This window comes from Arachis ipaensis, chromosome B10 (assembly GCF_000816755.2).
Source record: "Arachis ipaensis cultivar K30076 chromosome B10, Araip1.1, whole genome shotgun sequence".
NCBI classification, from domain to species: domain Eukaryota; kingdom Viridiplantae; phylum Streptophyta; class Magnoliopsida; order Fabales; family Fabaceae; genus Arachis; species Arachis ipaensis.
In genome coordinates this window covers 81,277,635-81,289,500 of record NC_029794.2, presented here as the reverse complement: position 1 = coordinate 81,289,500, position 11,866 = coordinate 81,277,635, and the positions used below count along the sequence as shown (strand labels likewise).

Here is an 11,866-nt window from a genome sequence, read left to right as displayed (position 1 = left end):
TAGTTATTCTTAAAATATTGATAAAAATATGTATTTTAAATCTTTTAAATTTTTGACAATTTTATATTTTTTATTTACCTAAAACTAATTTTATCAGTCCAATAATTTATCGATTAAACTAATAAACCAATAAATTAATATCCTAATATCAGTTCCATTTTTACAAGAATGAACTACCAACTCGGCCCCTTTTCATTTCTCAGAATGACAACGCGACCCCTCACTATAAAAACGTTTCACTTCAGTCCCTATCTTTTACTTTCGTGACCCAACGCGGTCCCTGTGGGTGTTTTTCCGTCAACTCTGAACGAAAAATGCTGACGTGTCAGGTTCAAAAATGGATAAGGGCCTAATTGTCTCTAAATTTAAATTGTATATATAAATAATAAATATTAAAATTCGGTTAATACATTAATAATAATAATCCTATGATATACTATTAATATTATGATCTAAATAATTTTCACAATAAAATAAAAACTAATGAATACATTATTTGATATATAGTAAAAACTTTTTGAGTAATAACAAATTTAATTTTTTTTATCTTTTTAAACTAAATTAATAATTCTATTTGATATCTTGACACTAAAATATAAATAATTTATTAAAAAAAGAATATTAATATAATAAATAAATTTTTTTAAATAATATCATTTAAAGAATAAAAACAAATAAATTTTTAATCAATTTAAATTTAAAGATAATTAGGCCTTTATCCATTTTTGAATTTGATAGGTTAGTATTTTTCGTTTAAAGTTAACGAACAAAGAAGTAAAAGACAAAGTCAATGAGTAATAGTTCAAATGGCATAATCTCTCCATACTCAATTAAGAGGTTGCGAGTTCACGTCTCCTATCTTTCGTTAAAAAAAAAAAAAAAAAAAAAGTAAAAGACCAAGACCGTAGTGCATTATTTTTATGGTGACCGATCGCATTGTCATTTTACGAAATGTAGAGAGGGTTGGTAGTTTACTCTTTTTACAACTACATTTGCATGCACAGAGGGAAAACTGGACGCCAAGTCGCCAACCCAAGTCACGCTTTTACGGTAAACGTGGCACCGCGTTTTCTCTCTCCCCCCAGGCCCTCTATCTTCATCGCCGTTTACCATTATACGCATACAGTCTCTCGCCACTGAAACCCCCTTTTTCTCCATTTGCAACGCTTTTTCCTTTTTTTTTTCTCTCTTCCTCAGCGCACGAAACCCCGATTTCGATCAAAACGCTTCGCAAAAAAACATTCGAAATCCAAAGAAGAGAAACTATTCAAAACGCGAAATCCCATCAACAACACTGTTTTGAGTTTTCATTAGATGGATTTAACTCGCCATGAATCACTTACCACGATTTTTAGGCCGTAGGAATAATAATAAGAAGCAAGACGGCATGGGCGTGGATCCCAAGAAGGCCCGAATGTCGAAGCCACGTCTCGAGCGCCGCAACGCCGCCAAGCACTTCGATTACGACGCCGGCTCATCGTCTTCGTCGTTCGATGACTACTCCACTTCCTCCTCTTCCGGCGGCGGCGTTTCGGTGCTCTACACGCGCTCGATGGAGTTCTACGATCACAAGAGCTTCAGAATCGAGGGCGTCGAGGGCGAGTTCGACCGGATTTGTCAGAGCCTCGGCCTCTCTGGCCCAGAGGACTTCGCAATTCCCGCGGCGGCTTGGGAGGCCATGAAGGTTCGGTCTTCTTCGGATATTCTTCCGAGGTTGAAGCTTCGCGACTTGGATGAAGTCAAGGAGAGTGAAGAAATTGGGATGAAGGAAGGTCAATTTGGGGATAGTTCCCAACCTAAGGCTCCTAATCCGGTTTCGGTTTCTGATCAATGCGTTCAAGAGATTGCTTGCAGAAGTTGCTTCACTCTCGGTGGTTGCGTTGGCGGAGATGATGGAGTTGAAGTTGGGGATAATTGCGAGGATAGCGTTCCGGTCTGGGCTTCTGATGAATCTGTAAAAGACGGCGGTGATCGCGGAAACTACAACACTACTGTAACTGCTGATAGTGGCCGCAGCAGTGGCAGTGGCAGTGGCGGAGGTATCAAGGGCTTTCGGCCCCCTATGCTGAAACCAGCGCCGGGGAGTAGGGTTTCGGTTGTGGACAACGCGTCCTTCACATGGGACCTGTTGAGGGATTTTGCTCCACAAGGTGAAGGGAAGGAGAATTTCGTGGAATTCAGTGATTCAGATGATGATCATCGAGGATTGCATGGTGAATTAGAGAATAGAGAAAAAGAGGAAGAGGAAGAGGAAGGAGGTAGAGGGGGTGATGGGAAGAAAGAAGAAGAAGAGAATGCATTGAGATTCGCAGAGATTGTTGCGGAGCTTACTGGGTCATGTTCTTTCACAACTTCGAATGGAGATGATTCTTCTAGCACTACCACGGATCCTAGGTCCAATAATATATCTCCTAATGGAAGATTTAAGCGTATTATTACCCACTGGCAGAAGGGTGATCTTTTGGGTCGCGGTTCCTTTGGGTCTGTCTACGAAGGAATTGCAGGGTGAGTGTTCTCAACTCTTAATCATATTAATTGGTTTATCATTATCTGTTTCTGTTTTTACCACAATAACAACCTTATCTATAATCTGTTGTGAAGAGTTGTGCTATGTTTCCCTTCAATGGAATAGTTAGTTAGGATTCCAGGGAATATATTTTTATCAAAATTTTAGATTTGTAAACCTTTTTACTGCTTTACGATTTGCTCTAGTATGCGACCTTCATATTGAAGTTTTAATATAATGTTAATATGTTATCCATTTAGAATGTTATAAGTAATTTCTATTATCCATCTATTGCTCATCCTGAATAGGAAATTTACAAGAATGATGACACTGGTTGAACTGTCACATAGTTGTAAATTTAGTATAGTTAAATTAATGCGCTGAACATAGGTGACTTCAATGCCAGCAAAAAGTTTAATGGTTTGCCTCTTATGTATTTAAAACCATAGGTATGGGAAACTATTGAAAATATAAAAGTACTGTTTAATCAGATTGACAAAATTTCTTGAAAGGCATTCATCCTACGAGCTTATTGTGATTTGTGAGGAATAAATATAATGTAATGAGTTTTCACATGCTTCATCTTTTGATTTTGTTTATGTATAGAGCTCTTAAAATAAATGGAGTCTTTTTTTTGCACAAATTCTAAGTTACATAAGTGCTACTTACATGATTTTCATACCTTCTGATTATCAATGTAGGGATGGGTTCTTCTTTGCTGTAAAAGAAGTTTCACTGCTTGATCAAGGGAATCAGGGAAAGCAAAGTGTCTATCAATTGGAACAGGTACAATAGGCTTGCTCTCTCTCTATTTCTTTATCATTTTTGTTTTTATGGTTTTCTGTTCCACCTCATGCCTTATGGAATTCATTAATGCAAAATAAAAAATTAAAAAAGATGCGAAAGTTTTCTAACCTAGTTTGTCTACTGTCACTAATATTTGTCCTGCTATATTTTTCCCCTCATTGTGCTCTTTCTTCCTCTGTCCCAGGAGATTGCACTTTTGAGTCAGTTTCAACATGAGAATATAGTTCAATACTATGGTACAGAAATGGTACTTCTCTTTCTATGGTTTCTTTTTCCTTCTGTTTCTTTATATGTTCAATTTGTTATTTCGTTGTGTACCATTATTGAATCCATGTTGAACATTTTAATTACAGATTGTTATGAAAATATAATAACTTAGTCTTACTTGTAAATCATTTTAACTGTATGCTTGCAAGTATAGTGGAAAAATTGCTGCTAGGGTGAGAATTAGTTTATATTCTGGACAATGCTTTCCCCTCGAGTAAACATATGGGTCTATTATGTTATGTCATGATAGGCCATGAGTTTTACTCTTCACAAGGATCCACAATACTGAAATTAGGGGTGGAGGATGGTATCATTCTCATACCATTTTGAGATTTTGGAGTTTAGAAAGAGAAGGATAAAAGAGAGAATATAGTTGATGAACAGATTGATATGAATAAAAAATTTGATGTCACCGGATGTTTTAAAGTAGATACTAGATAGCATTTAATCCCTAGTTATAATAGTACTATTAAGAAGGTGAGCCTTGGAACAATGCTTGAGTTGTCTCTAACCTCAAGGTCACAGGTTCATGTTATGTAATCAACCATTGATACTTTTATTAGGTTATGCTACCTATGTTACACTGTTTGGGTGCTGCCCTTTCTATAATGGTACTATTATGGAAATAATCATGAAAGAAAAATAAATATCAATACTAATCAATCTTAAGAGATCATATATGATATTCCTTGATTTTTAAGGTATGCTGGTTGAAAAACTATATAGATAACTAGGATCCCAATACCATCAATTGGTTTCATGAGTAAAGCTTTAGTTATCATTCTGGCTGTTGTCAAATTCAGATTCTGAGTTCATCAGTTATGGACAAGTCTAGCTAAATCTTCACTGTCCTATTGTATATTGATCTTTTTGTTTTCGTTAGCTTGTATTGTCACCCTATAACTACAGTCTTGGTTATATTGTAGTTTGTACCTCAATTTGCATGCCATTTATTGCAGGATGACTCAAAGCTGTATATCTTTCTTGAGCTTGTAACCAAAGGTTCTCTTGCAAGCCTCTACCATAGGTATACCCTTCGAGATTCCCAAGTATCTGCATATACCAGACAGATTCTGCACGGCCTAAAGTATCTTCATGATAGAAATGTCATCCACAGGTGATCCCAGAATTTATTTTATTTATTTTTTTTGTGGTGTAAATAACTTTAGTGTAAGGTAGTCTTGGCCAAGAGTCATGAGTCATGTTTGTGGTCATTGACTTCCTTGCTTCAAAGAATCTTGTACTTTTGCTTGCTGGTCAAAAGTGCAATATAAATATTCTTTTATTGTTATTGTTATTGTTGTATTTGTGTTTCTTTTTCTTCTTGTTATTGTTGATCACTTACTCTGGACTACAAATTGTTCCATATATTAAGCCAAACTAGAGAGGAAGATGAAAGTTTTATGCGGTAGAAAATGTTTTTCTCATTGAGTTGTGCTTGCTATCCTTTCATTTCCCTAGACAAAAATACCCTTATATGCTAATATGCATTATACTATTTTTGGAGGACTAGTGCTTTTACAATAATTGATTACTTCAAACTTTTCTTGAGTATTTATTTCTTAAAAAGGCAAAATCCTTTCCATCAATGTAGACTAGGTCAAGGTTAACAAATTTGAGGGATTCACTAAATGCAGAAGCCTTGAGCTGATGATGTAGAGTATAAAGAACATTTCCACTTGTCATTGAAACTTGAAACTGCCTAACATAAAAGTCATGTGAAAGGAGTTCCATTTTTTGAAAATTTGATGAGTACTTGAGTAGAGTTGTATCATTGGGTTAAACCCAATTTCTTTAACATCTTGATTGTGTTTGTGTCATTTATGTCCTCTTTGTAAGTGTAACTTAATCATTTTCCTCTGAATCAAAGGGATATTAAATGTGCAAATATATTGGTGGATGCAAATGGATCTGTCAAGCTTGCCGATTTTGGATTGGCAAAGGTTACCTTTTCAGTTGATGCTCCTCTCTTCCTTTTCTTTTTCTTTTAGTACTTTTTCTTTCAGATATCTGAACAATTTTCATTTCCAAATTATTTATGTTTTCTAAAGCTGTTTTGTGCCTCGTGTTTAGGCAACCAAATTGAATGATGTTAAATCAATGAAGGGAACAGCATTTTGGATGGCCCCAGAGGTTTGCCTTTAATCTTGTCTAATGACACCTTTTGAATGAAAGTAACGTGTCATACAACTATCATAAGCTAGGTGGACTTAACATGTTATTGGAGTATATCCTTGCTTTGCTCATATGTGAATTTTCAATGGTCTTCATCTAATTAAACTTTTGTGAACATGATGTCTAATATGATGACATGATTTTTTGCATTACATATGACACTTGTATTATCACATAAGATAGGGATCTTGGAGTACCTTAGTAAGTAGTTCTCAAGTTGATTTTTGATCCATAGGACTTGTTTGCAACAACTTGTGGTAGCTACATACTTTGCTTTAGCAGTTGATAGTGCAACAGCATTTTGCTTATTGTTTCTGCAAGTAATAAGACAATTTACAAAGAAACATCAACTTCCACTAGTGCTTTTTCTGTCACCCTTATCTCCTGCAAAGTCAATTTCTGTATATCGCATGATCTTAGTACATGTATCTTTTTTATACCATAGACCAAGATCGGTAGTATCTTTCAAATATCTCAAAATCCTTTTAACAAAAATAAAATGAGATTGTTTAGGATTTGATTGAAATTTAAAACAAATACCGACACTTATCTTGATATTGTAAAGGAAGATGACAATACGGTTAAATAGAGTGGGTTATGATCAACGACTTTCTAGAATTAGTAAGCTGTTAGCTAGTGGTTAGTTGCTAATCAGCTCTGTGTATTGGTGGTCTAGTGTGCTATGTATACTAGTGTATCAATAATTTAAGTATACTAATGTGCTATGTATTGGTGGTCTAGTATGCTATGTAATGGTGATCAACTACTTTATGTCCACTTTTTATATATTAAATATATGCTAAAACATAATAAAAATAGAATTAGTTGTCATGGCAAGCTTTTTATAAGTTAGCTAAAATGTCTTGGGTTCAAGTCATTGAAATAACAATAATTTTTTTAATAGATTATACTTAATGAAGGGTATTTTAGGAAAGAAAGTTGGACACCAAACTACTCCAATATCCTCTTTATATAATATATATAAAAGAAAAAGATAAAAGATAAAAGATAAAAGAAGAAGAAGATAGAAGATAATAGAAGACGAAGATAGATACTGCACTACTATTGTGATTAATACACAGATTGTAAACACAATACTCAAGTGATATTGAATGTTCATACTCTTCGCTTTTCACTCATCTTCCTTGCGCTCTTTCTTCTACCAGCTCGGTTGCTTTTAGTTCTTCGTGTTCAAACAGATCATTCAAGGTCTGTTATTGGTTCCATCTCAAGCTCTTCCATGGTATGAAGAGCCTCAATTTTTCTTTTTTGTTCTTGATACTAAACCTATGTCCCTCACTCTTGTTGATTCCTCTGCCAAAACATCCATTGCTCCTATCAGTGAGAAATTGGACGATAACAGTTTCTCAACATGGCAACATCATGTTTTCTTACTTTTCAAACTGTTAACATGGAGAAACACACTTATCCATCCAAGATTCGTCCACAGTTTTCTACAGATGCCGAAAAGGTAGCAAATACTGGATCTGCTACCTTTAAGGAGCGGAAACAACATGATCTCACACTCATGAAAACACTATAAATTATTCTTATTAAAATTGCTTCAAGAAAGAAGTTATGAAAACATTTTACAGCTTCTGAAATTATTGTTTCAAGATATATCACAAATATGAACTATCTTAGATTTTGTTTGTAAATCTGGTGCATGATGAAACTATGTTTAACATATATTACAAACAAACTTAAAAGACTATTGAGGTATGAAGAGTTCACAAAAAATGAAGAATGATGAAGAACTCATGTTTCAACTTTGAAAACAAGTCAGCAGTAATTCGTTTTTTAATGGATCTTTATGTTCTTCATAGGGTCCTTCATCTTGTATTTAGAGTGTTCCTTGGTAAAAGGGATGTTGGAAATCCTTTCTTCATAACGGACAGCTTGATTTTTTAAATTGTGCAAGTAGTACAAGCTTCTTTTTGGCTGGTATAGTCCTTTTAGCAAATATGGTAGTCCTTTCTGTACATGTAGAAGATGAGTAAGAAATAATTTCTTTTCAGTGTTTTAGCTCACTGAGCAAGTTCATACTTTGGAGCCAAAATATATCTGTTGAATTTAAATGCTTTTCTGAGGTCTAGTTGTGTCCTTGTATCCTGCATCTGAGGTCTAGAAATCATGCTTTTGTAGCCTTTGAGATGTGTATTGAAGTGAGATTTATGTTCTTTTGTTCATTAATTACACCATTTTCAAGTCTTATACATTTCTGATTTGCAATTAATTACTTAAGAGATTGAGCGGATCATTAGAAATGAATTGATGAAATTTTAAATTTATATTTGTCATTTGTTAATCATCAAAATTCAAAACATAATTTGAGATTCGGAACTAACAAGAATATGATTGTTTCAAATGGAAATCCTACTATACAATGTCGAACATGGACGTTGACTTATTTTGCACTTATTGAAAGGGTTATTAGAAAGTTAGAATTATGGAACGATGGAGCATAGCATCAAGATCTTGTTATATTACAAATTTACAAGGTTTTGCACATATAGAAAAGCATCTATTCACATTGACTGTAAGTTTTCTCCAGTTGATTTAGTAACATCAGGGCTATTCTGGACAGTCCTAGACTATTACCGAATTTCACATTTTTCTGTTTTTCTATTTGTATTTGTTTTTTTTTTTTTTTTTTTTTGTTTTTTTTTGTTTTTTTTTTTTTTTTTTTTTGTTTTTTTTTGTTTTTTTTTTTTTTTTTTTTTGTTTTTTTTTGTTTTTTTTTTTTTTTTTTTTTGTTTTTTTTTGTTTTTTTTTTTTTTTTTTTTTGTTTTTTTTTGTTTTTTTTTTTTTTTTTTTTTGTTTTTTTTTGTTTTTTTTTTTTTTTTTTTTTGTTTTTTTTTGTTTTTTTTTTTTTTTTTTTTTGTTTTTTTTTGTTTTTTTTTTTTTTTTTTTTTGTTTTTTTTTGTTTTTTTTTTTTTTTTTTTTTGTTTTTTTTTGTTTTTTTTTTTTTTTTTTTTTGTTTTTTTTTGTTTTTTTTTTTTTTTTTTTTTGTGTTTTGTTTAGTTTCTTGTTTTAAATTCATATTAAGTCTTGACCATTGTGATGAATTAATGGACATAGTTCATGGCAGTGGTTCTGTATTTATGTTTCTTTTTCAAGAATTCTTTTCTGTTTGTAATTTGATAGGAACTGAGGTCTAGCAGAATTAGGGATTTTATTGATTGACTAGGGATTGTGATCTTATTGAAGTATACTGTTGGAACCAACTCTGGAGAGAATTTCCCTCTCCTGAACTAACAAACTGAACAGATTTTTCTCTAACTGACTAAAAGTAACTAATCCTTAGTATTTATAGGCAGCAGCTAGGTCTAGCCCTACTACTCATAAACCTGCTAAACTAGCTTAAAAGGAACAAACAACTTGTTTCTATCATAATTAATAGTGTTTGTGCCTCATCACATAGAGATAAGGCCTATATATCCTTTGGGAGCCTGGACATCCTTTATCTCATGAGTTAGCTTTTAGGGTTGAGTTAAGATTACTCAATTCTAATATGGTATCAAAACTTATTCTATGTTTGTTATTGAGCTTCCAGTAGATGCCCAAAGTCTTGGAAACTTCATGCTTCAGATTTATAGTCTTGAGCATGAGAGGGTGTGTTTAGAGTTTCCATTTGCCTAAAGATAATATGTAGGTAGCCTTTATAAGATCTTGGATATCCTTCACGCCTTGAGCTATCTTTTAGGGTTGAATTCGATCCACTCAATTCTAATTTAAAGTCATTTATTTTGCCTTTGGGAATAGAAACCTTGAACATATTGGGCAAGCCTCCAAAGTAGAGGGGACAAAAATCCTGCTCTTTCAGATGTTCATTAGTGGTTTATTCTCTTTCATTAGATGGCTATTGATTATTGTTGTAATATGCAGGTTGTGAAAGGAAAAGCCCGAGGTTATGGGCTTCCAGCTGATATATGGAGTTTGGGGTGCACTGTGTTGGAGATGTTGACGGGGAAAATCCCATATTCTCACTTGGAATGCGTATGTATCCTATTATGATTACCACTTTCATTCCCGTCACGGTTTCCAAATTCAATGGGTATACATATAACCCAACATTGTTTTTCTTCTTGCTTTCCCCCTTTCTCTCAATGGAACTACCGAAGTTTTCACAACCTGATTTTAGGTTTAAATTCCTGTTCTTTTACCTGTAACAATTTCACAGTAAAATTGCATTGCTGGTGGTTAACTTTTGAGATTTGAATATTTGACGAATCTTGTCGCAATAGATGCAGGCACTGTTTAGAATTGGAAAAGGTGAACCACCTCCGGTACCTGATTCTCTTTCAAGAGATGCAAATGATTTCATCCTGCAGTGCCTAAAAGTGAATCCTGATGATCGTCCCACGGCTACTCAACTCTTAACCCATTCATTTGTCCAACGGTCACTTTCTCAGTCATCTGGCTCTGCATCTCCTTTCATTCCTAGAAGACGGGGTTAAACCTGTGATGTCCAACTATGAAAAATACTGAAGGTAAAGATTGTTAGATCAGATCTTATTTTTCTAATTTGTATCCCCCCTTGTTCTTTTCTTTTTTGTTTTCAATAACACTTGAATTCATGTTGAAAACTATTCTGATGGATATCCGTCCTTTCAAGAACTTCGATTCATTACTCATGATTTATTTACTTATTTTATTTTAAGGATGGGGCAGTAAACCATGTTCTAAAAGATTTTACTCCTGACAATAAAAATCTTGAAAGATTGAAACAACAAATTAAAAGACCCCACGAAGATAGTAAAGTTTAACAAAATAATCCACTCACGTTTCTTTGAATAGAAAATACTGACATGTCATCATACATGTTTGCCATGCCAGCATTTTCTGTTAATGGAAATATGGCAAGCCAATGGCTAGTCCATTGTGTCTAACTTTTCCATCATTGGTAGTTTGTCTAATATTTCCATCTTTTGAGGTCCTTTTCGTTGGTGTCAGAAGCTTTCAGAGTCCATTTTGATGGTTTCCTGAAGGATGGGGACAATGTGAAGATCCTTGAAATTTTAGTCTGTGTCTAATCAGATGCACATATGATCGCAAAAGCCTTGTATTAAGTTGTGTGGGGGACCAAGCTTGGTATCATTATTTGCACCAAATCATCTTTCTGAAAAATAATTTCGGAAATGGAATAAAGTCTTTCTAACTTGTCTTCTGTGGAATTCCCAACATCAAAGCTGCATTGTTGCATATTACTGCAGCATAGGTCGATGTCATCTTCTCCATTGTTCTATTCTATTCTCTTTTTCTCTTGGTGACAGATCTGTCCTCCATTGGATTTTAAATATCTCCAATGTTCAGTCTTCATGTTGCTGGAGTTGGCGTAGGATGCATTGTAGTAGAAACTGATGATCGGTTGTGCTGTTCAGAGTTTGTTTACTTGTAACTTCAACCATTATTTTAAGCACCCTTGTGGATCTAACCTTCATATAGCTCTCCAGAGAAATATCAATTTGGGTATCATTTTTTGAGAATTATGCTCCACATGTGTGTAACTAATTAATCGATGATCATTTATATACGTCGAGCCGTACCCAGGTGTTCCTATTTATTAGTTAACAGGTGGGAGAGCTTGAAGGCTAAACTTCTGGGAGGTGTGAGTAATTTGTAAAAGTGTTGACCTATTATTTGTACATAGTCATTACCTTCCATTAACGAGCTTTTCTATAATGTATACATATAAATTCTCAATATTGTTCTAATTCTCAACATATTGTATGCAGTTGTTTCTTCTCTTCTATCTTAGCTTCTCTGATGCTTATTTATGTAATTGCCAATTATTATAGCTGGTATTTAATAGCATGAACTGAGTGGTGGATGGTGTGGAAGATTTAAATATCAACCAATCGTGATATTTGTATCTCACGGAGCAGAATACTTGTATCATGATATTCCTTAGTTTATTAATTAGGTAATTGATGTTTGTCTCTCACACCATAGTTTATAAATTGTGAACTATTATTGATGGTGACACTAAACTAATTGAAGTAAAAAATATTAATATTAAACCATAGCTGAGTCATTAATTAACATGATTTTGTTATGACTAACCAATAACTAGCTTGTCATGTGATGGTTACACTATGTTAGCGGTAC

At 33.8% G+C, this 11,866-nt stretch overlaps 1 protein-coding gene across 8 annotated transcripts; it reads left to right on the top strand.

Annotated features, from left to right (window-relative positions):
* On the top strand, nt 951-11,508 carry LOC107622751 (mitogen-activated protein kinase kinase kinase 1). 8 transcript variants are annotated; one of them, XM_021113774.1, is made up of 9 exons: nt 954-2,505; nt 3,208-3,292; nt 3,498-3,560; nt 4,540-4,697; nt 5,451-5,535; nt 5,654-5,713; nt 9,644-9,754; nt 10,003-10,248; nt 11,032-11,508. In XM_021113774.1, exons 1-8 carry the CDS (start codon nt 1,331-1,333, stop codon nt 10,213-10,215), a joined length of 1,950 nt encoding a protein of 649 aa, XP_020969433.1. In that variant the 5' UTR covers nt 954-1,330; the 3' UTR covers nt 10,216-10,248; nt 11,032-11,508. The 8 variants fall into 8 exon arrangements, with proteins under 8 accessions (XP_020969434.1, XP_016180259.1, XP_020969435.1 ...); XM_021113773.1 differs by having other exon boundaries at nt 10,715-11,508; XM_021113772.1 differs by having other exon boundaries at nt 10,712-11,508.

What these genes read in the sequence shown, in the direction of transcription:
- LOC107622751 (XM_021113774.1), top strand. Translation starts at nt 1,331, where the DNA reads ATGAATCACTTACCACGATTTTTAGGCCGTAGGAATAATAATAAGAAG. An exon ending in TGGCAAAGGTTACCTTTTCA is followed by an intron (nt 5,536 to 5,653) that starts GTTGATGCTCCT and finishes CCTCGTGTTTAG; the next exon opens with GCAACCAAATTGAATGATGT. An exon ending in CATATTCTCACTTGGAATGC is followed by an intron (nt 9,755 to 10,002) that starts GTATGTATCCTA and finishes TTGTCGCAATAG; the next exon opens with ATGCAGGCACTGTTTAGAAT.